Source organism: Phalaenopsis equestris, unplaced genomic scaffold (assembly GCF_001263595.1).
Source record: "Phalaenopsis equestris unplaced genomic scaffold, ASM126359v1 Scaffold000002, whole genome shotgun sequence".
Lineage (NCBI taxonomy): Eukaryota > Viridiplantae > Streptophyta > Magnoliopsida > Asparagales > Orchidaceae > Phalaenopsis > Phalaenopsis equestris.
The window spans coordinates 69,708,493-69,733,461 of record NW_018164444.1 but is presented as its reverse complement, the minus strand read 5'-3'; the positions used below and the strand labels follow the sequence as shown (position 1 = coordinate 69,733,461).

Genomic DNA, 24,969 nt, shown 5'->3' with positions numbered 1-24,969 from the left:
GTTTTCGTAGTCTATTTGATTGAGCCTCATCCTCAAGTCTTGTGTTTATCCCTCGGGGTAGATACAGGGTTTGAGGTTGAGTGCTCTTTCATTTAAACTATGGAAAATATGAGGTCAGTTTGATTTCATATTTTTCTAAAATTATATATATATACGTAAATTAAAAAGTCCTTCCGAAGCGGGCGACGGGATTTCGATTCCGGCGACCGACAGCTTCTTACGGGCAACCCCCAAACATTAACTTTTTCCCCTTTTAAGCGCCGACAATAGAATAAAGAGAAAAAAAAATTGGAAAACCATTACACTAAGAGATATCAAAGTATAGGGCCAGTCAAGGCATGCGTACAAGACTGATGAATTGTGCGATCAAACCACCAAGATCAAGTTGACCAGCACCTTAGTGCAAAAAAGAAATTTAGTCTTCTAATGGACAGTTTCTTTCTTAGATTAATTTCAAGCAAAAAAACCCATTAAGAATTTGAATCCTTCAACAAAATCTGAAGTGGTGATTGGCCAGAACCGCAAAATGATGCACTGGAAGATAACTATAATGAATTTTCATTTCATAAGAATGCTAAAAAATGCCTGGTGCATTCCTTAAGAAGCAAAGGGCGAAGCAAACACACAAGTTCTAATATAAAAGAATTAATCACTTCATGCAATAATGGAAAGCACATAACATGCCTGACCAACCAAAGGGAAATCCCTATGCCGCCTAGGCTTCCACGCAACTTTTTAATAGAAGAATAGTTTAACCACAGGACAAAGTAAATCAGAAAATCTGTATCCTATTTGATAACATTGACGAAACAGTCTAAAACACATTTAACAAAGTACCAAGATAGTTTTAAACAAGATCTAATCACACATTTTATATCATGAGAAATATCGCAAGAGAGCTAATAGCTATATTAATGGGACATTGGGATGCTTAACAATCCGCACCTTAAGTACAAGCCTCACATCCTCCTTCGTCAATCTCTGCTGCCGAAGTAGTAGCTCTATCCTTCCCCTCATCTGTTGATGCCTACAGCATGAAATCTAAAAAATAAAAATCTAGACAAGTACGTGAAACCTGAAGATAATGATAGTTGCAAGAAACCATAGAAGAGATTAACCATAACTTACTCAGAAGACCATAGGTGACCCAGAATAACAGCAATCAACTGAAATCCGTAAAGGGCTTACCATTAGTTATTGAACTGAAAATAAAAAGTAAATCTTCCAACTAGAAAGAGCAACACATGAATTAATCATAATAGAATGAAGCTAATACAAACATATACTCACTTGGAGAGTGTATAATCCAGCTTCTAGCTTACGGTTATATTGTTCTTCGACGTCCATCTAAAGCATTTATGACAAAAAGATGGCAAATAAATAATAACATTCAACTGAAAAAGTAAAAGCATATAACATATGATGATTACCTCCAGGTCATCTAAGTCAAGATTGTTTAGCCGTTCAGTCTCAGTTTTAACTCTGTCAGAGTACCTGCAATATTATAAAGACTTCATATTTCTAGCCCAATAGTTGGCACTAAAAAATAGAGAAAATAAGCTTAAGCTTAAATCATGAGAGGTTCCAAGGACAAGTTACGAGAAAAATGTTAAACTTACCGCAAATATAATTCCATAAGCCTATCAATTTTCTCACATTCATTTTCGACAAATTTGCTCAACAATCTCTCCCTTCTCGAGCCTCTTGTAATGCCAACTGATCAAACCAAAAGATAGCAAATATATAACCAAAAGTTGACCATAAAATCAAACATTTTGTAGATTTTAAAAAGAAAATTTATATATTATGCAAAGCCAGCAAAACATGGGTAAAGTTAAATAAAAATCATGATTAAGGTCCATGAGTAAACAACTCCCCTTCCCCCTCCCCCCTTCCCCCTCCCTTACCATAACCAAGGTAGTTATGCAATCAAGAAGAATATCCACTCTATATTTCAGCATCACTAAAGACCCAAGTTCAACACAGATACTATCTTCCTCATCATTAACATGCTTAAGGGTTCAGTCAAAAATCAGGATCCCTTTCTCAGTCAACGCTGGCCATGATTACCGAAAATCCAAGTCTCATATAAGTGCTCTCTTCCTCATCCTCATCATGTTAGGATCCCATCAAGCAACTGACTCATGCCATCTTTATTGTGTATCACCAAAGATCTGAGTTGTATTCCATCACCAATGATCCAAGTTTGATACAAGTGCTCTTCCTCATCATGGTTAGAGTTCAACCAAAACATTCATTCCAATTTTATGGTTAATGTTGTTTATCTTTTTTGTGCACTTTCTATTACACAATGTCACATAAACAACAACTAATCTCCAATACATAGCTGAATCCATTAATATAGACCAAGCCCTAATCATTTCCCCCATAACAAATATACCAAGCTTGCTTTCAAGCCTAAATAGGGTTCAACATTCCCACAAGCACTTTAGCTTGCATTTTGGCATCTACAAGGTTCAACACCAGCACACGCATTGTGGCTTACTTTCCTAAACTGCACAGCTCAACATGAGGACATGCACATCAGCTTGCTCTCATACCATAAGCATAAGTATTTCGCTTGTTCTTCCTTTTCAGGGCCATCATTCAAGTGCCTTGGTTTGTTTGCTCTTCAACATCAAAAGGGCAATTGGCACTAGAATTTCAACCAGCTATCATTTAGCATAACCGTATAGCTTATTCTACTGCAGAAGCAGTATGCATTCTCATTCTATTAATCTTATTATGTTATTACTCAAGCATTCTCATGACCTTAAATTTCTTTATCTTCATGATATCCATATTCTTTCCTTCACAAAATAACCACGCCATCATCAAGTTATTTCAAAATCCGTACTCTTGAGATTCATGGTATGCATAATAATTTTCCATAGATAAAACATCCTGTTTACAAATATTATGGCCATTCATACATATATTACATGTAGTCACGAAAATAGAACTATGAAAGGATTTCATTCAACTGCTGTCTTCATGTGATATATGAATGGTGATAATATTCGTAAAAAAGATGTCTTATCTATGGAAAATTGTTATTATGTTTTACAAATATTATCTATGTTTTATTCAGTTAAAGCTGTCGTATATTTCATGCAACATGCAGTAAAATATTCACGTATATTAAGGTAACTTTCATGTAGCATCAGAAACCAGTCATAGTAAAACATATGAGGATCTTCTCATAATCATCCCTTATCCACATGCTTTACCAAAATCATCCATAAAAAGCATCATGCAATAGAAGAGCTCCTGCTTTCACTGTTAAATCAGAAGCTAACCATACAAATCCGAAAAAAAAAATATCATCAGCAAAGCTATACCAAGCTTTGCTCCCCCTTCAAACTTCTCCTAAAACTCCTTCGAAGATCTCAGAATCCCTCAAACCTTCAAAATGTTAAAAAAATGGGCAAGCACCTCACTCCACCCTGATATATCACAAGTGCGAAAACTTGGTCAAGCACCTCTTTAACTTTATGTTTACCTCCACCAAAGATCGCATGGGCAAAAACAATGCAGTTAGACATTATAGACCACCAATGGCAAATTTGCAGCTTCAAACTGCAAGCAACAACTTATTATTTTGCAGCGCTCCAAGCTAATTGAAAAACTAACCCATTCGCATATCCAAGTCCAAGACAGTATATATGATCCTCACAACTATGAATTGAATGTGCGATCAAGAGATGGATAAACCAAGTGTTAGCCAAGTTCAATGGGTTACATACAAATATATATATATATATATATATATATATATATATATTATTTTTATTTTTATTTTTATTTTTATTTTTTTTTTGGCAGCCAAAACTAGGAGCACAAGCATTTAAACATTTTTGGGTTATCAAAACTACATTAGGATGAATCTACTATGGATGACCACCAGGGAGATCCAGAGACCGAAGCAGTGAAATTGAGAAACACCTTGTTAGCCATTTCAAATATAATATCATTTCTATTGGCAAAACTGAACAATCAGAGCACATGAAGTTGTAAACAACAATAAAGAATTGACACGGTAAATAGTGGTGATAAATAGAAATTAGATGTTATTCCTTCAAAGAGGATATAAAGCTCGAGTGGTGTTATTACAATGCAATTTTCAATGTTGAGGTGATTGTTAATTAATTGGAGCATATTGATGCATAATTCTCTATATAAAATTACTTCAAGCTGAAAGAAATGATTTTGCATAACTTCAGATCTTGAGTCTTGGGGTTTGAGTTTTAAAGAGATTTTCTACCTCTCTAATTGTAGGATTTGGAAGAGATGGTCTGCTTTTTGAATTGTAGAAGCTTATCGTTTGTATTCGTGTCTAGTTGTATGATGTTCTTACAATAAAATAATTCATTTTCCCTAATTTATGTGGAAAAATCATCTGAATTTTTATCAAAGTGATATCAAAACATCGGATCTTGAGAAGATTGCAATGTTTTCATAGGAATTTTGGGGGAGAGGAACCTTGATGACAGAATTTCAAGATAAAGTTGCAAGCTAACTAAGGGATCGCGCCTGGGAAGGTATCAGATCGCGTTGGGAAGCCAAGGATTGAATCACGACGGGAGCAACAGCAGGATCGCACGTACTTGTAGTCGCACTACAATCGCGATTCCAGCTAGCTGGGAAGCCACATAAAAGGGTTGTGGCATAGAGATCGTTGCGTAAAGGGACACTAAATATTGCGATACAATCGCTAGTCTAGTCAACATGAAATTTGTCGAAGTGATTGCGTATAACAATATCGATTAGAGCTAGCGAAGAAATATCACACAAACGGGCGAGTGCCCTAGCAGCGATAAAGACACGATTTGAGGACTGCATAGCAATGGATGCGATCGCGGATTAAAAGTGCTACGCCTTCGTGATCAGTTATCTTATTGGTGGTCATGGCTGCCAAGAAAATGTAGTCTTTGGAGGAGAAATTATAGAAAGATGTGAGTAAAATCAGATCTGAAATGGATGAGCGTTTCTTGTTCTTAGAGGGGCAGTTTTCATCCATGGAGATAGGGTTGTGAATGAACCAATGCACTCGATGAACAACTCGAACTCGGCTCGATTAAAACTCAATCATGTTTGTTCAAATTAGTAAATAAACAAGCTTGAATAATTTTTTAAAACTTGAATCTTAAATAAACAAAATATGAACATAATCAAACTTGTTCATTTATGTTCACGAATAAGCTGGTATGTTGTTCAACAAGTAATTTGTTAATATTAAGCTTGAATATAACACATATCATATATATTATTTAAATAAAATTTGATTAACTAGAAATTACTTAATTATAAATTTGATAGTAATATACAACTATATCAATCTTAATTATATATTTATTCTGTTATTAATTATAAACCATTTAAAAATTAAAATGATGAAATTCTGAAAGTGAACATCATATTGATCATTCTTTTTTACTATGTTTGATCTGACCGCATTTAATTTTTCTCAATTATTTCGACAATGGATGAATGGCTTCACGTTATAAGTTACTTTAAAATACTAGCTCATTTAGTTTTTTTTGCTCGTTTCAATATTTTTTCTCCATCTTAAAATTCATTCTTGTTAGAATATATATATTATTGATACTAGATGATAGTATGTGGTTTAGTTCATTAGTTTATATAATCTATTCAATTATTTATTTATTTAGATTTCTAAAATTATTTATTATATTATTTATATAAAATTCTAAATACTTGTTTGAATTTTTAGCTCGTTCATTAACCTTTTTAAATACTCGATCACTTGTCATAAATAAATCAAATGAAAGCATTAAAAAATTTAAACAAGTTAAGCTTGAACAATACGTGAAAGCTCGATACAAGCTCAAGCAAAACAACTTATAATTTTACCAAGTCAAGTTCAAACTATGATATAATTGGCTCGACTCAGCTCAATTATAGCACTTCACGACGGCGCGGTTCGAGAGAAGATTCACGGTCCTTGAGAAATGATGAAAAAGATTGTAGATTTTCACACAAAATTGCCTCAGCTAGCCGCGAGATCGAGTGATGATGTCTAGAGGAGATGCAAGAAGCAACAATCTGAAGGATTTGTGCAGCAGCAGGACATCATCCTTGCTTTATGAGGATCTAGTCAGAGTTTGAATGAACGAGTCAGAAACAGATTTGAGCGGCAGCATCCAAAGGGAATGGTGCAACATCTGGAGTCTTGGAACGAGCGGTGGCAGGTGAAACAAGACATGTGATTCGGAGCTGGAGAAAATCGCTTCAATGAATTTCGGCCTAGAAAAGGAAAACACGATGGGTGAGACCACGACGGAGGGTTCTATCCAACTGTCTCAACCCTTTTATGGAGGCAACTTTCAAGTTGAAAGGCAATTCAGGAGTCATGAAGAGAACGGGACAAGTGAAATAGAGCAGAAGAGAGTGTAAGGGACTAATTTTGACATTGCAGAGTATTAAAGAGGGAGACAAGATGGTGGTGTTTCGTAGTGACCCCAATTTTTACATGACTTTAGTAAAGCTCAAAACCATGGTGAGGCAATTCAGGACGCAAGGCTAAGATTCTAGATCAAGTTGTACAGCATGGAAGAGAAGTAAAACGAAGTTTACAGAGACGTTGGTGATCTATGAGCTACTGGAAGAATTATTTGGCCCGTGATATTCTCTAAGATTGACTAGAAGTCAAGATACCATCAAATTTTGATGCGGTCGAAGGATGTGCATAAGATGACATTTTAAATTCATGAGAGTCACTATATATTTATTATTAAATTGAAAGATTGTCAGATGATGACGGATCGTGAGAATCGTACAACTTGATCCAACATCAATTTTTTCACTTTGAGGACAAGGTGCCATGAGTCTTCAAAGCTTAGCACAACCATATTAGTCATTAGACATGAAGGAGAAAATTAATATGATGGAAACAGGTAACAAAAAATACAATCATCAAGTTCAAGGCTATACAATCCAATTTCGAAGAGAAACAATTACTTCAAATATTTTATTAGAGGAAACATCAATATTTGACAAGTACTTTGAAGCGCTTCATGTTGTCCTAAGCTGAAAATCAAAGCGCTTTCAACTAGCAATCAAATGACTAAAATCTGTAATTGAAGAGAATAACTGATCCAATAATAACTGTAACCAAAATCATCGATAAAAGGATGGATACAAAATTTAAGAGTAATAATGAGAGGAAAAAAAATCACAACCACAACTGTACAAATTGTCTATTCAAAGAAGACAAAACTTTTGGGAGCTTCATCCAAAGTTAGAACAAAGGAAAAAAGAAGAAGAAAAAATTAGAATCACTAATGTTGATGAGATCATAGAGCTTCAGATTTGGAAGAGGTCAATGCCTTGCTCTCTGATGGCCCATGACAATTGCAAATAGATGGAAAAGATCTATTTTGCCTAAATATTCTGGTAAAACTATCAATCATAAGTGCAACATAGATCACGGAAAGAATTCAACTTATTCAAACTTACTTGAAAATCTTGGTTGACTGCTAATATGCATCCAAAGTCTAACCCTTGGGGTTGCTTGGAAAAAGCACTAATCACGGGATGAATAAACGAAGTACTGAAAACTTTCCCATCACTGGGCAAGAAAGAGACGTTACAAAAATAAGAAGGAAATGAAATAAGTGCCTCAAAAGACGGAGAAAGTTTATCATCAATAAATCCACAACACCGCAATCAAAGACTATCTAACAAGCCAAAATATTCATGCATGCATGAAAGGGAAATCAGGTCCATCTTAAAAAAAAATGACAATATGACCTTTATTCCCAATATAAAAAAAAAAACAAAGGATATCATGCAAGGAGAAGACAAAGATGATCCTAATCTCATTTGTAACCCATTATCCCACAAGTAAAAGTAAGTCAATCCCAATCTCTTATTGATACCCAAGCTAACCCAAACCACAATAGGAAAAGAAATTATTATTACTAGAGCAAATAGGCAGTTTCAACCAAACACATTTGAAAAAGAAAATTCAACAAACACAACACACAAACTCAAGTCAGGATGGATTCCGGTGGTGGTGGTGACGGATAGGGGCATGGAGATGGGGCGGCAAGTTAAGGAAGGGGTTTAGGGGCTGGGGATAAGGGTCGGCAGCTATTCGGATCGGCAGTGATTAGGGTCGGCAGCGATTAGGGGCAGCTGGAACAGTACGACAGCAAGGGAACGAAGTCCAAACAGCAGCAATTTGTTGTTTGGAGGGCTGCACGAGTGAGGGAAAAGAAGGATGGGGTGGCAGCAATGTGGGAGAGCTGGAAGGCTGGTAGCTGCAAAGTATGAGGGCTGGAAGGCTAGTAGATGGTTGGGAAAGGGTGGCAAGGAGGTATGGGGCTGCAAGAGACAGTAAAGGTGTTGTCCTTGGGGTGGTTGCAGCAGTAACGGTGATGGCGGCAGCAAAGGGATGGCTACAGATGATGGGAAATTCCAGGATAAATACAACCTAGGGAGCAAGGTACAATCAAAGCACCACTCGCCCGTTGACACAACCGTAGAAGGAAAAACAGGGAACGACAACAGCTGTCCTGACACAAACACAATTAAAAACTAAAAACCCAAAACTCTAAAACAAAACATATGCGAGAAATAACTAGAAAACAAGGAAGGATAAATATGAAACATGCTAAAATTTGGAGAAAAAAAATTCAAAGAGAAATCTTTTCGCTCTGCTATGCCCTGCCTGGACGGTCGATGCAGGCGTCTGGAACTCAATCGCGAGACTCCCGCCAGTGTGAATCCCGTGACATAAGCAGGAGATGCTCCCGGGTCACTTATGTAACCTCTTATCCAATAAGAAACACAAGCCAATATTTAACTTATGGGTAAAAGTTTGTTTCTTTTTTTCCTTCACTTATAAATTTAAGAGTATTGTAAGGCTAATGATAGTTCAGCACCAATTGCATATTGCAACAAGTTGCTTTAAATTTGTAATAGTAATATGTTAAAATAATAATATTATTATTAATAATAATAATAATAATAGTTTTTCTATTTAACATAAGAAAAAAAAATTACTTTACGATACCTACAAAGCAGGTGTCATTTGAATAATAACTCCACCGCCCATGGGGAGTTAAGAATGAGGATTATTCCTCGTCTTCACTCACTCGAACAAGGCAAGGGAGACAGAGGAAGCGAGAGAGAGAGAGAGAGAGAGAGAGAGATCATGTCATGGAAGGAGGAAGATGAAGTTGAAGGTGAAGAGGAATAAGAAAAAATTGAAGGAGAAGGAGAAGAAGAGGAAGAAGAAGATGAGCTAGTCACCTATTGCAATCATTTCCTTCTATTTTCACGATCGAACCAAAGAAAAGAGAGCTCGAGCGGCTCTATCGAGTATTGCGAGCGGCAAAGAAAAGGAGGAGGAAGAAAGGGAAGCTTGATTCAGTGCCTAGAAGACTCTAACGACTCATTCGAGCTCTACTTTTTGTGTCGTCAACAATCCTTCGGTCGTGTGAAGCCTTTCGCGGTCGAGCTGAAGAGGAGAGTGCGCGTTGAACTGAAGAAGAGAACGGGGTGCTCGTGTTGTTGGTTTGAAGCTCGAGTGAGAGTTTGGAGAGGAAAGGAGGCTCGCGGGATCTACGTGCAGGAGTTTCTCCGAGTATGGCTCAGTATGAATTTTTTAGAGGAAGGCAGAGTCTTATAAGGTAGGTTCGGTTATAAAATTTAACTGATTTAAAATTTTAAATTATGAAATTTCAATTATTTATTATTTATTATGATTAGGAATGTAAATTCTAATGAATTTAATTACTGTACAGAAAATCCTAATGTTGAATTCTTAAAAATTTAGGGAATTTTGTTGAGATAGCTAAAGAAGAGGAATAAGGAGAGGAAATTCAAGTATAGTTTGTTAATTTCTTAATTAAGGAATGTTAAAATGAAATAAAGACCCATAAATGTAAAACTTACTTATAATTAAGTTTTATTAAAGTTAGGTATGCCCAAATGAAAATTTTAGATGTTTTAACATAAAAATTTAATTGCATGATTCTACATATACATGTATAGATAACTAAATAACTAATTAATAAAATATATTATGAAAATGATGATAGAAAATCTAGAATTAATAAAAGAGAATATTAGCTCTGAACAAAAAAACTAATTATATTTAAATTATTATTATAGGTGCACCCAAAAGCCTAGACTAATTGAAGGATGGAGCAACAAACTTTAGATGGCACCCTAGAGGTGGGTAAATGAGTTTTATTTTACAATAGTTCAGTTTATTTAATGTTTCCTGACATTTATTTTAAATGCAAAAGTACTTGTTTTCTTTTAAAGATTAAATGCAAAAAAAATCAATAAAAAATAATATATACATGCATATGAACCCCTGGATGGAACTGACGGATGAATGCAATATATTCATGCACGAAATGAAAATGAAAATAAAATGGAAATGATTTCTATCTTTATGGTGAGTTGGAAAAGGTTAAACATATATTTTTTTAATTATATGTTTAGACGGTGACTCAATTATGAAAAGTACACATGAATAAATCAAAGTAAATAAAATTGATTTCTTTATTGCTCACTTTTACTGCACAGCAATTTATTGTTATTGCACGTTCACAAAATAGTTTAAAATATGAATTATTATAATTTAGCAATATTTTCCCACTAAATAGATTTAACTCAAAGCTTAGTTGCTAACATTTTACTTAAAAACTAGTTATCGAGTAGATAAATCCCAGGGAGTACGTGTACAGGCGTCGTGGAGCGCAAGCTGTTAGGTATAGTGAGTTAGCTTTTATTTTTTGTCAGTTGTAATTGTTTAAAAATATGTACAAAATGGTTGTAATCTTAAATTTTATAAATATAATGGATCTTTTGTGTTTTAGAATTTATTTTTGTTGAGAAATGAAACTATTAGATAGGTTTCATTCGTCCAACTGATGGTTGCCGCCTTGGTAATTTCAAGTTTTTGGGTCGTGTTGTGACAAAGTTAATCTCTTCTTCTTCATCCTCCTTTAGTAGCCACACCAAAGATGCGCCAGCAAACCAAGCAATAGCTTTCTTTCCATATTCATTATGGTTAACACTCAATAAAAAAGTATATGAATATCATATAAGGTCATAATTATTGCCTATTGGTTTAGTCTTCCTCTCAGCCACTTCACACCACAACCCATAACCATGCTTTGCTGAATCCATTACTATTTCCCTTGGTTGAGCAACACCATTCACTTCTACCCTAACCTCAACCTTTTTTATTTATAACTGCACCATAAGATACAAAAGTAATTGTTCCCTAGAATATATTCATTTTCTCCATCTAAAACCAGCCCAATTTTCAATAAGACAGACTGATATCATCACCTAATTTTTGAATTTATTTATCTACTCATGAAAACTAGCTTTCGAATATTCAAATTATTGAAAAAATCAAACAAAATTTTTTGTTGCATGTCTCAAACTTTTCATTAGAGACTAATGACCTGCAAGTTCTTTTTGATACTAATAAAAATCAGTTACATGAATAACCATAGAGTGTTTCAAAAATACTTACCAATAGCATAAAACAGTGCTTATTATAGCTCATTGCATGGTGAGTTGAACCTATTATGCATTTGTCATTGCAAGGCACAAAAATAAATAAAATCAACCATGGCATAACACAAATAGCGTGCATTATTTTGTTTGACTCCATGTTTTATTTTTTATTTTTATTTTGGTAGATATTTAAGATTTATGGTCTTAACTATGTGTTATTTTAAAATCACTTCATTTTTTTTTTTAAAGTCGCTCCCTCCAGCCATACAAGAAAACAGGACCATTCAATTTCTGTACACAGCTCGACAAATCCTCCTGGCACCATGTTGTGTAGCCACATCAAGAAATATTTACAACTGTGCAAAGAAAGGCCTGCTTCAGCACTTTTTTTGAAAAAATTGCAGCACTGCTTACATCCAGGGAATTGCATGAGGCTTATGCCTCACATAATGTGAGAGCCGCCTCAATGTGTATCTCATCTCAGTTCAAAAGAGGCACAGGCAATTAAGTCTAGGATTTTTTTAAAATAAATAAAAGCAAAATAAACCTTATAAATATTCCTTGGTACCCATATAATGCACAACTGAGGATGGAATTAACGCTTTTTTATCAAAAAAGCCATTACTTTAAATTTTAATAAATATTTTTATTAATTAACATTGAGATTTAAGATGAGAAATGAAAGAATATTTTGATGATCCTAACAAAGGCTCATAAAGAGATAATAGTGATGGGACATTTGAATTTAGAAATTCTAATCTTAGAGTTTTGTTATATTCTTTGACAGATAAAAGTAGGAGTGTCAGACAAATTAATCGTATCGAACTTATTTTGATATGTAATGTTAGTTAGTCTTACTTTATTGTTTGTATAACCCTTCTTATTTTATAATTCAATCTCCTAACATGATACTTATTATTTAAATAATTTATTACTTTTAACCATATTAAGATGCTAATATGTTACATTTTAAACTATTATTAGGTTGGAATCTTAATATATTACTTCTTACTAGATATCTTGAACTTAGTGCAATACTTCTTGCTTTGTGCAATTTATTAATTTTAAAACTTACACCTCGCAACATAAACAAAAGATGCCTTAATACTCAATTTTAAACTTTGACATTGGTACATCACAACATCCTCAAAACATGATAGTCCAACGATAGGAGATCGAGAAGCCATGACCACAAATGACACCTATTGAACCTTGCATACGCTTCTCGCCTCTCCCTAGTCTTTCGACCCTCATTAAACCTCAACAACATATGTGTTTGGACATTACTTTCTCAATAAACAAATTCCCTGAAATAATGTCCTCACGTGTTTGTATATTTTCTTTTGATTCAGTTGAATGATTATTTTTCTTCATTTCAGACTACTTCACTTCTTTATTTCCCTCTATTCATTTATCATTTATATCCTTTCTGCCCTGCAATGGCCTTTGACATGCATTTTTTTCTCAAATTTTCAACTTCGCTTGGCCTAATAAAGCTGTTGGTAGCTAATTTTTTTATAAATGTTGCTCGGAGTTTGCTTATTATTGTTGTTTAAAATCGTGAATTTATTAAATTTTGATTAATTATTTAGTGACGATGTTAAAGCACATTTTAATGTTCATTAGCCATTAAAATTTTGAGGGGGAAAAAAAACCAATTCAAACCAATCTTCTTAATCAAATAAGAAATATCAAGAATGGAATCAGGTTGGCTTGGTCGAAGAAAATGAAATCAATTGACTGAAATATGCTTTTTCTGAAAAGAAATGCATCATTAATAACATATTATTAGTTATAAAACACTAAAATTTGAGGTAACTACCCTTAATATTTGAAAATCAAATTCCAAAGCATTTGAAGAATGAACTAAAAGAGCAAATAATGAAATGAACATGATGATGTGGATGGAGATGATTTTGATGAAATGGATAATGACCTTTTAGCTCTAGGCTCATAAAAGAGTTGTTCAAGATTAAATCGTTCCAGTCCAAGTTCAATGGATGCTTCTAAATTTGAAGGTCAATAGATAAAAGGAGCTTCAAGTATATTAAAACAATTTTAAGCTCTATTTATGTCACATTGCTTTGGTTAAAACCATTAAAGGCCATGTTCACTTTCACTAATTGGATTAGTTGTTCATGGGCTAAGAAATTTGAGAGAAATCAAGTTAGAAAAACTATTTTAAATGAAATATTTTTGGGCTAGTGTCACATATGCATTAGCAACCACTAGGCCATTAGTACAAAAGTCTTGAGGATAATGGATGGAGAGAAGAAGCTTGCAATGGATGAGACCGAAAAGTTAATAGTAAATAATCTAGGAATGTACTAGGAAGAGAAGAGGGCACTTAAAAATAAATTTGGGACATTATTAGTGAAAATTTTCAATATGATGAGAACAAAAATTTCAATTTTTACATATATTTTGTCTGTGTATTTCACTTTTTAAAATTGAAAATAATGATATATTAGATGTGATATGAAATATTTGGCCAACATAAATATGAAAATCAAAATTTAGGTGCTAGATATGTAAATACACAAGAATTCGATGTCAAAAAAGCAAGTGATCTTTTTATTTCTATTAATGAATAATTGAATAAGAGGAATTAAATATTGATGTAATAAAAAATAATATATGCTTGTTTTTTAATATCTTAAGCTAAATAATTATCTATGAGCATCTTAAGAGTCGGTTGGGATTATCTTTGTTTTCTTTTATATATTTTGATTTAAATAAAAAATGTTTGATTGAGATAGTTCTTTTTAAAAACTCTCAAAATATCTTCTATACATTTTGATTATTTTTACATAAGATTTAATTTATTTTTAAGAAATAAAAAATAAAATATGTAAAAAGTATATTAACTTAAAAGGAAATAAAGGTGAAATCAAACAAGCTTTTAATTTAAAAAGTTAGTGTTATTAAATTTCTTATTTACTCTTGTGTATTATTTTTTATATTTTATCCATTAAATTATATATATTAATAATTGTATTATAAAGGTGTGTCTGAAACATTTTCATGTCATATATTTTCATCAATAGATTTGTCTCTGTATCTGTGCAACATAGCCAACTATACTATTACAAATTGCTACCAAGGTAAAAATTTAATATCCAATTTATTCTTTGAAACAATTGTTGAATATCTTAGCACTATTTTTTTATTTTTAATTACATAATTTTCTTACATGTGGATTCGATTTGGTGATGATACGCCAGAGCTCCCACATTTTGCCATTAAAGTACTAGGACTTACATGTTCATCATCTGGATGTGAGCATAATTGGAGCACGTATAATTAAGTTCATACAAAAAAAAAATTGTCTAACAACCACTATGATGAGTTATTTGGTGTATCATGTACAATAAAAAATTGAATGATAGAAATTAAAAAAAAAGGTTGAAGGATAATGAGGCTCCTCTTTTATGTGAAAAAATGCCATCTGATGATAAGTTGTTTGTAGATAAGGATAATATGGTCACACCAACGGAGTTAGAAAAAGAAATCTGAATATTGATTTCTTTAACGGTGACACAAACAAAGGTTTTCTTTAACGGTGACACAAACAAAGGTAGTACACTAAACAAGAAGAGATAAAAAATATATATATTATTAAAAACTAAAGTATTTGAAATTTTCTTGAACGTTAATTTTTAGCTTTTTAATTGATTAATCTTTCATAACTGGATAAGAGAAAAAAAATACGTGAGGTTGAAGAAGAAGAAGAAGAATGAGAAAACTTAAACTCAACTAACGAAAAGGCGGGGGATAAAGCTACACATTATGATTATGATTCCAATTAAGACCTCTTAAGTGATGAAAGTGTCGAGGACTTTTAATTATGTTTTATCTTATTTACAACAATGGATGATATTATGTTGGTGACAATGGGAGTGAAGTATTTTATACTAAACTTATCTTATGCCTTATATATTTTGTGCAATTTATCACTTTTTATCATGTTATAATGTAAATATGTTTTACTTATAATTATTACATTTTACTTATATTTATAAATTATGATGCTATTACATATTTTTACCCATTTATTTTGGCTACACAATTTTCAAATTTTAAGCTTACAACTCATATAGCCTCAACTCTTATGCCTCACCTCACAAATAAAAAACGCCTCAGTACTGAGTTGCACAATTTTAAACATTATTCAAATGATCACCATATTAAGTAATCATGCTAGCATGAATATCGCACAAATTATTCTCATAAACATGCCAAGAATGAATGAATGGATAAAACCAATGCAATGAATTAAACCCTAGCCGATCAAATAACTCCTTATTGTTGGAAATCTATATGCTGAACAAAAATGTGGAGTTTTAACCCAAAAAAAAAGGCTCAAGAAATCCAAATCCAACAAACTATGTACTTTAATAACTAAAAAAAAAAAATTTAAAAACTTTAGAAACCCGTGTTTTTTAAAAAGTTCACTTTTTCTTCCATAGTTATATTCATAGAGCTCTGACAATGCAATTACTGATTATGAAACTATGCAGCTATGTTAGAATTAAAAGGAATAGTGTTGCTTAATCCGAAATAGCTGAAAGAAAAATAGAGCAGCAATTTTTTGGCACATCATGTTAGATAGCAATACTAAAATTTCATGTTCACTTGCCTTCTTACCAAATAACGATGCGATTAGAGAAATGATACGCTCTTCTAGCTCCTCTTGGTAGCTCTCCTTCTTGTTTTTCTTGCTAAGAGGAATCTGAATTGAGCATAAAAATTACACATTGAAGTACTGAATAATTATACTAGACAACAAACATATAATCATGACACAAATCATCATCATTCAGCTCAACAAAATCTCAAATATGCCCATAGTCAAGGATTCTTTCTCATTGCAAAAGACAAATAATATCAAGAAAACATAATCATTTCTTATTATAACAAGTGAATCAATACTAACACAATTCTTTCAACAGAATCTCAGGCTAGACATTCCGGGGGGGATTGCTGCAGACTTTAATCAGGCAAATCAGCCTGAATAAGTTTACAGTAAATGTTGAAAATGATGCCAATAAGCAGAGCAATTTTGGTTCATTTTATATGTGCTAGAATAGCAGCACAGCTAGAAGAAAAATTCCTCGTGCTAAGAGTGACCGCAATTGAAGCAGTAATGCGACATTGAAATCAGCAGAAGTAAAAAGAATGATCAAATGGCTATGCATGTGACTATTTAAATCAATAAATTGTATAGCAAGCAATCCCTGTGCTGCTTGACAAGTCTCTAAACATCTCAGCTTCCTCATATAAGTGCAGACAGGACAGTAATTATAAATTAAAACAACAGATACACATGGATGGATAAACCTCCAAGTTAACACCTCAAAAAAATGCTGGAGAAATGGTTGTACCAAATATCTGGCACAGCACACTCCATGTCGATTTAACAACGCTCATGATAAAATATTACCAGGAATGTAGGAACAGTTTTCAGACCATTTGAAATCAATGATCAAAGTTATCTTTTAGAGTCTGAAACTGCAGCTTTCCATCCACATCAATTCAAAAATCTGAAGCATCTTTCCATTTTTTGTTGTGTAGCTAATCCTAGCTTCTAGAATTTAAACCTAATTTTTCAGAGATATTGATTTATCAAATAGTTGTTTCTTCGCATATTTAGGTGCAGTTTCTTTTTTATATGAATAATAGAATAAGAGTCGATCATAAAATCTCTCTCTCCTTTCTCATTCAAAATTTCAAAAATGCCATTTTTTTTTACTGCAAATGGTGGCATTCACCACTTATTCTGAGATATCTTCACCAAAAAAACATGTAAGAAAACAATCATTTTCATTTTTTCAATGAATTTTTTTACCATGCAGTTTTACCAAATTCAGCATTTTTAAAATAAATACATCACAAATTTGCTAAACCTTGCAAGCAACAAAAACATATGATTACAAAACTTAACGAATACACAGTCGAGCATTTACAGAATTGTTCGCGTTGCCTTGCCAACATCATAAAAGATCCATATATTATATCCCCGTGAGAGCATAACGTGATAGTAACTAATCAACAAAAGTGTAAGAAAATATCATATGAGAAAATGAGTTAAGGTTGATTGTAAAGATTTCAACTCTTGCAATATAGATATGGCTATCTTTCACTGTCGATTTACACCCAAGAGATAGAAACTTGAACTAAAAGCCATTGTCGATTTACACCCAAGGAATAGAAACATGAACTAAAAGTTGATAGCTTGCTCCTAAACATAATAACTCAGTGGACAAGTAAAAGCTTTCTGCTGAATCAAAACTTCTATGGAAGAAGATGAGTCCATCTTGTAAACAATTGAAATGGCTGCATTGAACATGCAGGACTAGTAATGTGCCATTTTATGTTGCTTTCATTCTCTATTTACGCCCAAGGAATAGAAATTTGAAGTGGGAATTGACTGCTTGACTCCGAATATGATCAATCAAGCACAAGTTAATGTTGTCTTCTCATTCAAAACTGTCAGGGCAAAAGATGAAGCTATCCTGTGAGTAATGGCAGTGCTATACCAGTGCTGTGATATTTAATGTCATTGGAAGTAAAATTGTTACTAGCCTCTAAATGCTTAAGTTGCATCTCATTTGTATTCTAAATGGTCCTGAACCTGCAGCACGTTATAATGGGTGTGGTTTCCCTTTATGCATTTTCCACGCAAACTTGTAGGCAGCATTTGTGAATCAATGCATAATGAACCGTTGCCCTATTGCACATTTATGCTCTATATTCCTTTTAAATCACCATTATGCCTCTGTCCAAACCAGTACAGCTACTACTATTTTAGCAAGCTCCCCCCAGCCACCACACCAACCTTCTCCCACCCTACAATATAAACTCCATAACATGTTGAACCCATGAGCCTAAGAGACTAAGATGTGACTAATTGGTGGCTCATTCAAAATGAAACGATATCTTTTGGTCAATTCATGAATTATATTGCCTTTAAATCACCATTATGCCTCTATTCAAGCCACCACAGCTCCTACCATTTTTCTAGCATCCTCCCCACAACCATCAAACCAGCCTTCCACAACCCCACAGTTTAAACTCCCTAACCATATTGACCCCATGAACCTAAATGAAAGTGATGCTACAAACTTTGTGTGGTATCATCTAATGGTTTTAAAAATATTTTCATTTAGGTTAATTAGTTCATAGCAAACATGGTGATAATAATGATGTTCACCAGACTTGCTTGGGCCTTTGGTCCTTGTAGATGAGCTCGGGATACATTTCTCAATAAAGCTCAAACCAATTTCACGATTAAGGTTATTAAGCTCTACGTGTATTTAGAATATTACAATCTAAATTAATTAAGATACCAAAGCTCTCAAGAATAATGAACACAAAAATAAAATTAATTAGATTTATTGTTATTTTTTAAAAATATATTTTAGATATTATTAAAATGATTTCATAATTTTTAGGAATTTGATTGGCTTAATATTATAATAATTTGATTTCTTCAATATTTATTTATATGCATAGAATTATTTTATTTAATATTTAATTTACAATAATGTGCATAAATCATTTGTATTCAAAAACATAACACTTCTGACTTCAGAAAATTTATATGATCTAAAGTTTCATCTTATATTCATTTAAATTAGCCCCAATATATTTAATTTTTGTAAGTTTATAAATAGTTTCTTAATTAAGAAAAAAGAACTTATTGATAATGTCATGAATATTCATTAACTATGTCCTTATATTGAGGCGGGCACGCCTGTGAAGCCCCGAGAGCGGCGTAAAGGGATTCGCGCTATCTTTCATGATTTCCTTCGTCTAGGCCAAACCAGTCAAGACCCAAGAGGGCAGTCAGCTCTTCCACGAGAGATTGGCACCTCTATTCCATAGAGGGATCTAATCCTAGTTATCTAGGGCTTAAATATGTGATTCTTGCGTTTTAGATTCAACAATTTTTCATGTGTTTTGTATCGAGACAGCCGTCAAGGTATCTTCCCTTCGAGTGATGTACCCTGGGATTCCAGGCGGTGCATCAATTGTATCTTGATCATCAAATGGTGGTTATTCCGTCCCAACTTCTCTGCAACCATCCCTTCATTGTCATTGTCATCTTCCCCGGGAGCCGGCCAGACAGCTTTCTGTGGTTGTCTTCAATGCAATTCTCCGCTGCCAGCAGCCATCATTCCTCTCACCTTGTTTGCCGCCTTCAAAAACAGTGCCCTCCCCTTTCCAACTTGTTGTCGCCATCCAGAACCCTCGCTTCTCCCATTCCACCTTGCTGCTGACACCCAAAACCAGCAGCACTCTTGTTGTTGTTGTTACTGTTGTTGTTGCTGCTTTGGAACAGTAGCATTTTTGCTTCCATCATGCAGGAGAGCCCTCCAGCATGGATCCCTGTCGATTGCTTTCATCCCTAACCATTGGAAACCAACGTTGTGCGGTTTTTTGTTTGCCAACCACCTCGTCCACCACTCTGCCGCCTTCCAAGCCTTTGTCAACCACCAGGACCACCACTAGATTCAAGCCTAGTTTGAGTGATCGTGGTCTTTGTTGTTAAATCAGTCAATAATCTAAAAGACAAGATGGTATTTAATTGTGTGCAACCTTAAATCTATCAAACATTAGACGTATAATATAAATGAGGATACAACTTCTGGCATAAGTAAGGTAGCCAAAATGTAGAAAAGCCAAAAAATATATCGGAAAACTTATGAGAAAAGTTTATTCAACAATAATTTCATCAATTTTGTTGTATAGATAAAGAGAAATAATTAAATAATAGCCAAAAGAGTTGCAAAATTAAGAATATTGAGGTGAACATGTGGTTAAACTAGAAAGGATAAAGAATGAAAGGTTGATAATACAAAATGAAAGAAAAAGTAATATCAGCTGAATATAATGCATGAAACATGGACTTAATGGTCTAGGTCTATGTATCAGATGAAAAAGCTATGAAGGGATAAATTTTAAACCAAAGGTAACATGATGAGTAGTGCAGCATGACTCTACAAATTCACAAACATGCATTGTTCTATGCTGATGAATAAAGGACGAAGATCCTTAAGCTAAACTATAAATAGTTCACAAAATGCTACTGAAGGAAATAAAGATGAAAAAAATAATAATTTGAATGCTTTAGCTTTGAAATTCAAAACACAAATCCCAACAATTTTCTTCTAAACTAAGAGTTCATAAAAGCCTTAATTGTTCTTAATACCAGCATCAAAAAGAACATTTTTTTCCCAATCACTACAAAAATAGCACTCGACTGCTACACATAAGTTTCAAACAAAGAGAACCCGCAAGAAACATGGAGTTAGTTGCAGAATGGAAAAGTTTAAAATAAGTGTTCAGACTTAGATTTTATTTGCCCAAGTCGTTGCATGGCATGCATGCTTTAATTTTCAGATATTTTGTTACAGGAGTGACAAAAAATTTCAGCTTAAATCAAATTTCTGAAAATGAAAGCAGAACGTGAGGACTTGCCTTACCCATGAACGCTGCAAATGCTGTCTTCAGCCCAAGTACATCCACGAAACGCTCACAGGCAGGAGGATAATTGGTCATTGCAAAATCAAGGGCTCTAATGGCAGAGCCATAGGCCGACTTCTTCTGTTTCATGATGATGATCATTAGCTCCACTCCTTCAGATTTGATGAACCTCTCTTTGTTCTCCACTGGCATCAACAAGCAACACAGGCAATCAAATAGATTCTCCAGCATCTCTTCCTCATCTGAGCTTTTCGGATCCCTGGACTTGTACAACGCCACAGCCTGCAACACCCCATCCACACCGTTCATCTGACCTAATCTCTTCTGGTTCGCAGTGCTGTTCTGCAGTAGAATGGCCAATATCTCTGAAGCGTACTGCTTGTTGCCATCAAACTCTCGTATCTTAATCCTCCCCAGAAGCCACCTCAACAGCTTTGTCCGCTCACAAACGAGCTCCGCCACTGCAGGCTTTACCTCGATCATGTTCTCGATGGTGGCCAGCGTATTGTATATGGCGGCAGTCTCGTCTGGATCAACCTCGGAAAGGCGGCTGATGTTCTGGACGAGAAGCTCCAGAGCGCTGTTCTCAATTAGGGCGTCAACCAGGATACGAGCTGGCTCATCGTTATCCTCGAGAACATCTTCGTCTGTGAGATCCATGAGGAGGCCTACCACGTCGATGGCGATATCGATGTTGTCATGGCCGAGCAGATCGACTATAGAGGGAACTGTGTTGAGAGCAACGAGCTCGGGATAAAGTTCAGGGCCTCCAGCGAGGATCTTGAGTCGTTCAATCTCCTCGTGGAGCTCGACTTCCGAGTCGGCGAACTTATCCGGCTGTTCAGGGTACTTCATGCGGGCCTCAAGGTTATCACGGAGTCGGCGTTCGAAGGATAGGACGAGCTTCTTCATGGTCCTAATGTCAAGGACCTCCACGCCGCCGTTGTGGGAGCTCTCCACAGCTTCAAGAAGGGACAGATCGATTACACCGGAACCGCTTACTCCATGGAAGTCGCCATTCTCAGTAACCAGAGGAAGAACCCCCGCTTCCTCGTCTCGCCTGCGCTTGTTACGGTGATCCATGGCGACAACCAAAACCCTAATCCTGGAAAGTTCGATCTAAAACCCTCCCCTGCTCGTCGTCGAGTTCGTCCGGGTAATGATTGATTTTAAATTTTTCTTAGGTTGATTAATCTGTTAATAAACTTGCGTTAGTTATTATAAATTTTTTATCTTTCGAAAAAGTCACACTGTAGCCAGAAAACTATCATCCTAAACATTTCAACGTTTTGAAAATGCATAAGCTATCAAATCACAGTTTACCCAAACAGTTTAGGTGTGTTTCAAAACATCACCGCACCAAATAAGCTGCCATAAACGGACCATTAACATTGTTCGTTAGCGTAATCAATGGAAAGAGTCCCCCTTGAAAAAATACTACATTCGGCTTAATATAATTAAGAGTACCTTTGGGGGCACATTTTTTGTGTGGCTGCATTATGAAAACGCCGCCTACACATTTGATTAATGTATTTGGGCGTCATTTTCGTAATGCCACATTTCGAATGAATATGATACGCGACTGTGGGATCTGACCCCGCGGTCTGCGTTTGTTCGTTGTGCTACCTGGCTACCCTTTTTCTCCTCTGCCCTAAGGTGATCCCGAATCCCTCAAGCTCTCAAGCTCTCGAGCTCTCGTGCTCGATTCGACTCCTAACTGCTCCTAAGCCTCTTATTTCCTTCCCTCTCATTACGGTCGATCTATAAGTATTGCATATAATTATTTTCTTTAGTGAGTGCTCTTGCAGTTGGATTTCATTCGATGGATTTCCTCGGGTAATGTTGGGCTTTTGAATGATTTGTTGTGTGCAATTCACTCGTTTTTAGAATGTGTTTGGCATTTCAATTTGTTCCTTCTTCTTTTCTCAAATTTTCACTCCCAGTTGCAATTTCATTAGGTTGTTGTGTTGGTGTATTTGTCTTGTCATTTCAGTTTGTTTCTTTGGTTGGATTTGTCAAGATAGCAGGTTATGCTTGTTGTGCAATTGGCCTTGGTGGGAGCATGTTTGAATGAGTAGTTTCTTCTTGAATGGTTGCAGGGCAGTTTCAACAATGCTTGTTCTTCAGCTATTTCGTTCTATGCATGTTTCAATGCTTGTTCAGTGAATGATTAGAGGGCAGTTTGGATCTTATTATGCTTGCTCTTCAACTGTTTGGATATTTGCATGTTCGAATGCTTCTTTAGTTAATGGTTGTAGGGCAGTTTGGATATTATTATGCTTGCTCTTAAGTTTTTAGTGTATGGTTGCAGGCAGTTGGTGATGTGGTTATTTTATTCCTGCATAACAAGGCCCTTAAATTCAATGCTTCTTATCATTTTTAAAGTAATTGGCTTTTTTTTTTTAAAGTTGTTAGCCTACACTGTAAGCTCAATGATCGCTTAGGATGTCCAATGCACCATCCGTGGGGCATAATCATGTAAGCATCAGCATTTATGACCAAGCTTAATGCTCCAGTATCTATCGAGCCAAGCATTGACATATATTAGCATTTGTGTCCTTGGTGGTTAAGTATTAACATCTATTCATATGGCCTTGGTGGGTAAGTAATAACATTTGTTAGCATCTATGGCCAAGCTTAATGCTCCATTATAGGCTCAATCTCATAATATAAATTCACTCTTTTGTGAGATTACTACTTCCCATTAGCCTTATTAAGATGATATATTTGATACCATGTTTCGTCTTCAAAGCTTTTGGGTACTTTTGCAAGTGATATTTTATGGGTAAATGCATAAGAATTCGTTGGTGATGTTTTGCACACTATAGTAGTGTTGTAGGTTTTTTTGGAAGTAGTGTGCAGCTGTAGTCGTGCATAAGATTGGTGGGGTTTGGGTTTCATGTGTATATGCATCATAATTGATTGTTATGTACACATATCACTTCTTACCTATCACTATTGAATTGGATTTAGATATTGGATATGTAAATATGTTATGAATTGGGTGGTATGTATGCAAAGGTCCATTAATACATATGCATACAACCCAAGTGATCCATTAATGTTGGTTGGAATGCATACTATTGCAGTTGGTTGGTATGCATAATACATGCATACGAATTATGATCTCTTTCATGATGTCTTTGATCTCTAAATGCATAAGAATTGGTTGATATAGTTTAGGATTTGATTGGTGGCTATAGGAGTGTTGTAGGTTTTTGTGGAAGCTGATATACAAATTCCTATCACAGGTACATCCATAGTTGTTTATTATGAGCTGTTGCAAGTGTATATGCTTACGGATTGGTGTTGAACTCACTTTTGGTTGAGGTCTAGGAACTTCTTCAAGTAGCCTAGGTCTAGCCATAGGATTTTTTTATTGACTAGTCTTAGAAAACTAGAAAAGGTACCCTCATCATTAGAAATTCAAAACTCATCTCTTTACTCAACTTAAAGTTCCACATATTGACCTTAACCTCTAGCATTTAGTAGGTAAGATCATTATGAGAGAATTCAAGAAGAGTCCCTATAGGATTACTTGGCTTTAGGATTGACCCTGGGTGTTGACTTGGAACTAGGTTACACCATATCTTTACAATACATTAATCCATGGTTCATTTAGAATGGATATCTATCAAATTCTATGAGAAATGCCTAACTTGGTCTTTTGCCCCTAAGCACCTCCAAATTACCTAACTGCCCTTGGGACCCAAATTTGGCCAAAATTCCCAAATTTTGCCAAAATACCCAAAATTGATCAAAACTCATTTCAAACACTTTGAATACATCAAAATTTGCCAAAACTGACAAAAATAGCCAAATTACCAAGATACCCCTCCATGACCCAAAATCCAAAAATTCCAAAAATTCCTAAAAAATCCCAATAAATCCAAAATATTCCCAATTTCATTTTGTCTAACTACACATTGGTCCAATTTGGTCAATTTGACCATCTTTGACAAAAACCCC

The 24,969-nt window shown here is 34.7% G+C and overlaps 1 protein-coding gene across 2 annotated transcripts in view; it reads right to left on the bottom strand.

Moving 5' to 3' along the window:
• Positions 1-22,149, bottom strand: part of LOC110023747 (beta-catenin-like protein 1) — a 31,759-nt gene extending 9,610 nt beyond the window's left edge. For both annotated transcript variants that reach the window (XR_002293941.1, XM_020723310.1), the window contains exons 1-7: positions 20,995-22,149; positions 16,159-16,243; positions 1,620-1,716; positions 1,431-1,494; positions 1,291-1,347; positions 1,129-1,166; positions 946-1,027 (exon numbers count right to left, since the gene is read on the bottom strand). Coding sequence is in view for 1 of the 2 variants with exons in the window: in XM_020723310.1 (XP_020578969.1) it covers positions 946-1,027; positions 1,129-1,166; positions 1,291-1,347; positions 1,431-1,494; positions 1,620-1,716; positions 16,159-16,243; positions 20,995-22,083 (1,512 nt within the window). In the remaining variant the exon portion in view is untranslated. The remainder of the gene's footprint in view (positions 1-945; positions 1,028-1,128; positions 1,167-1,290; positions 1,348-1,430; positions 1,495-1,619; positions 1,717-16,158; positions 16,244-20,994) is intronic.
• Between the last annotated feature and the right edge of the window lie 2,820 nt (positions 22,150-24,969).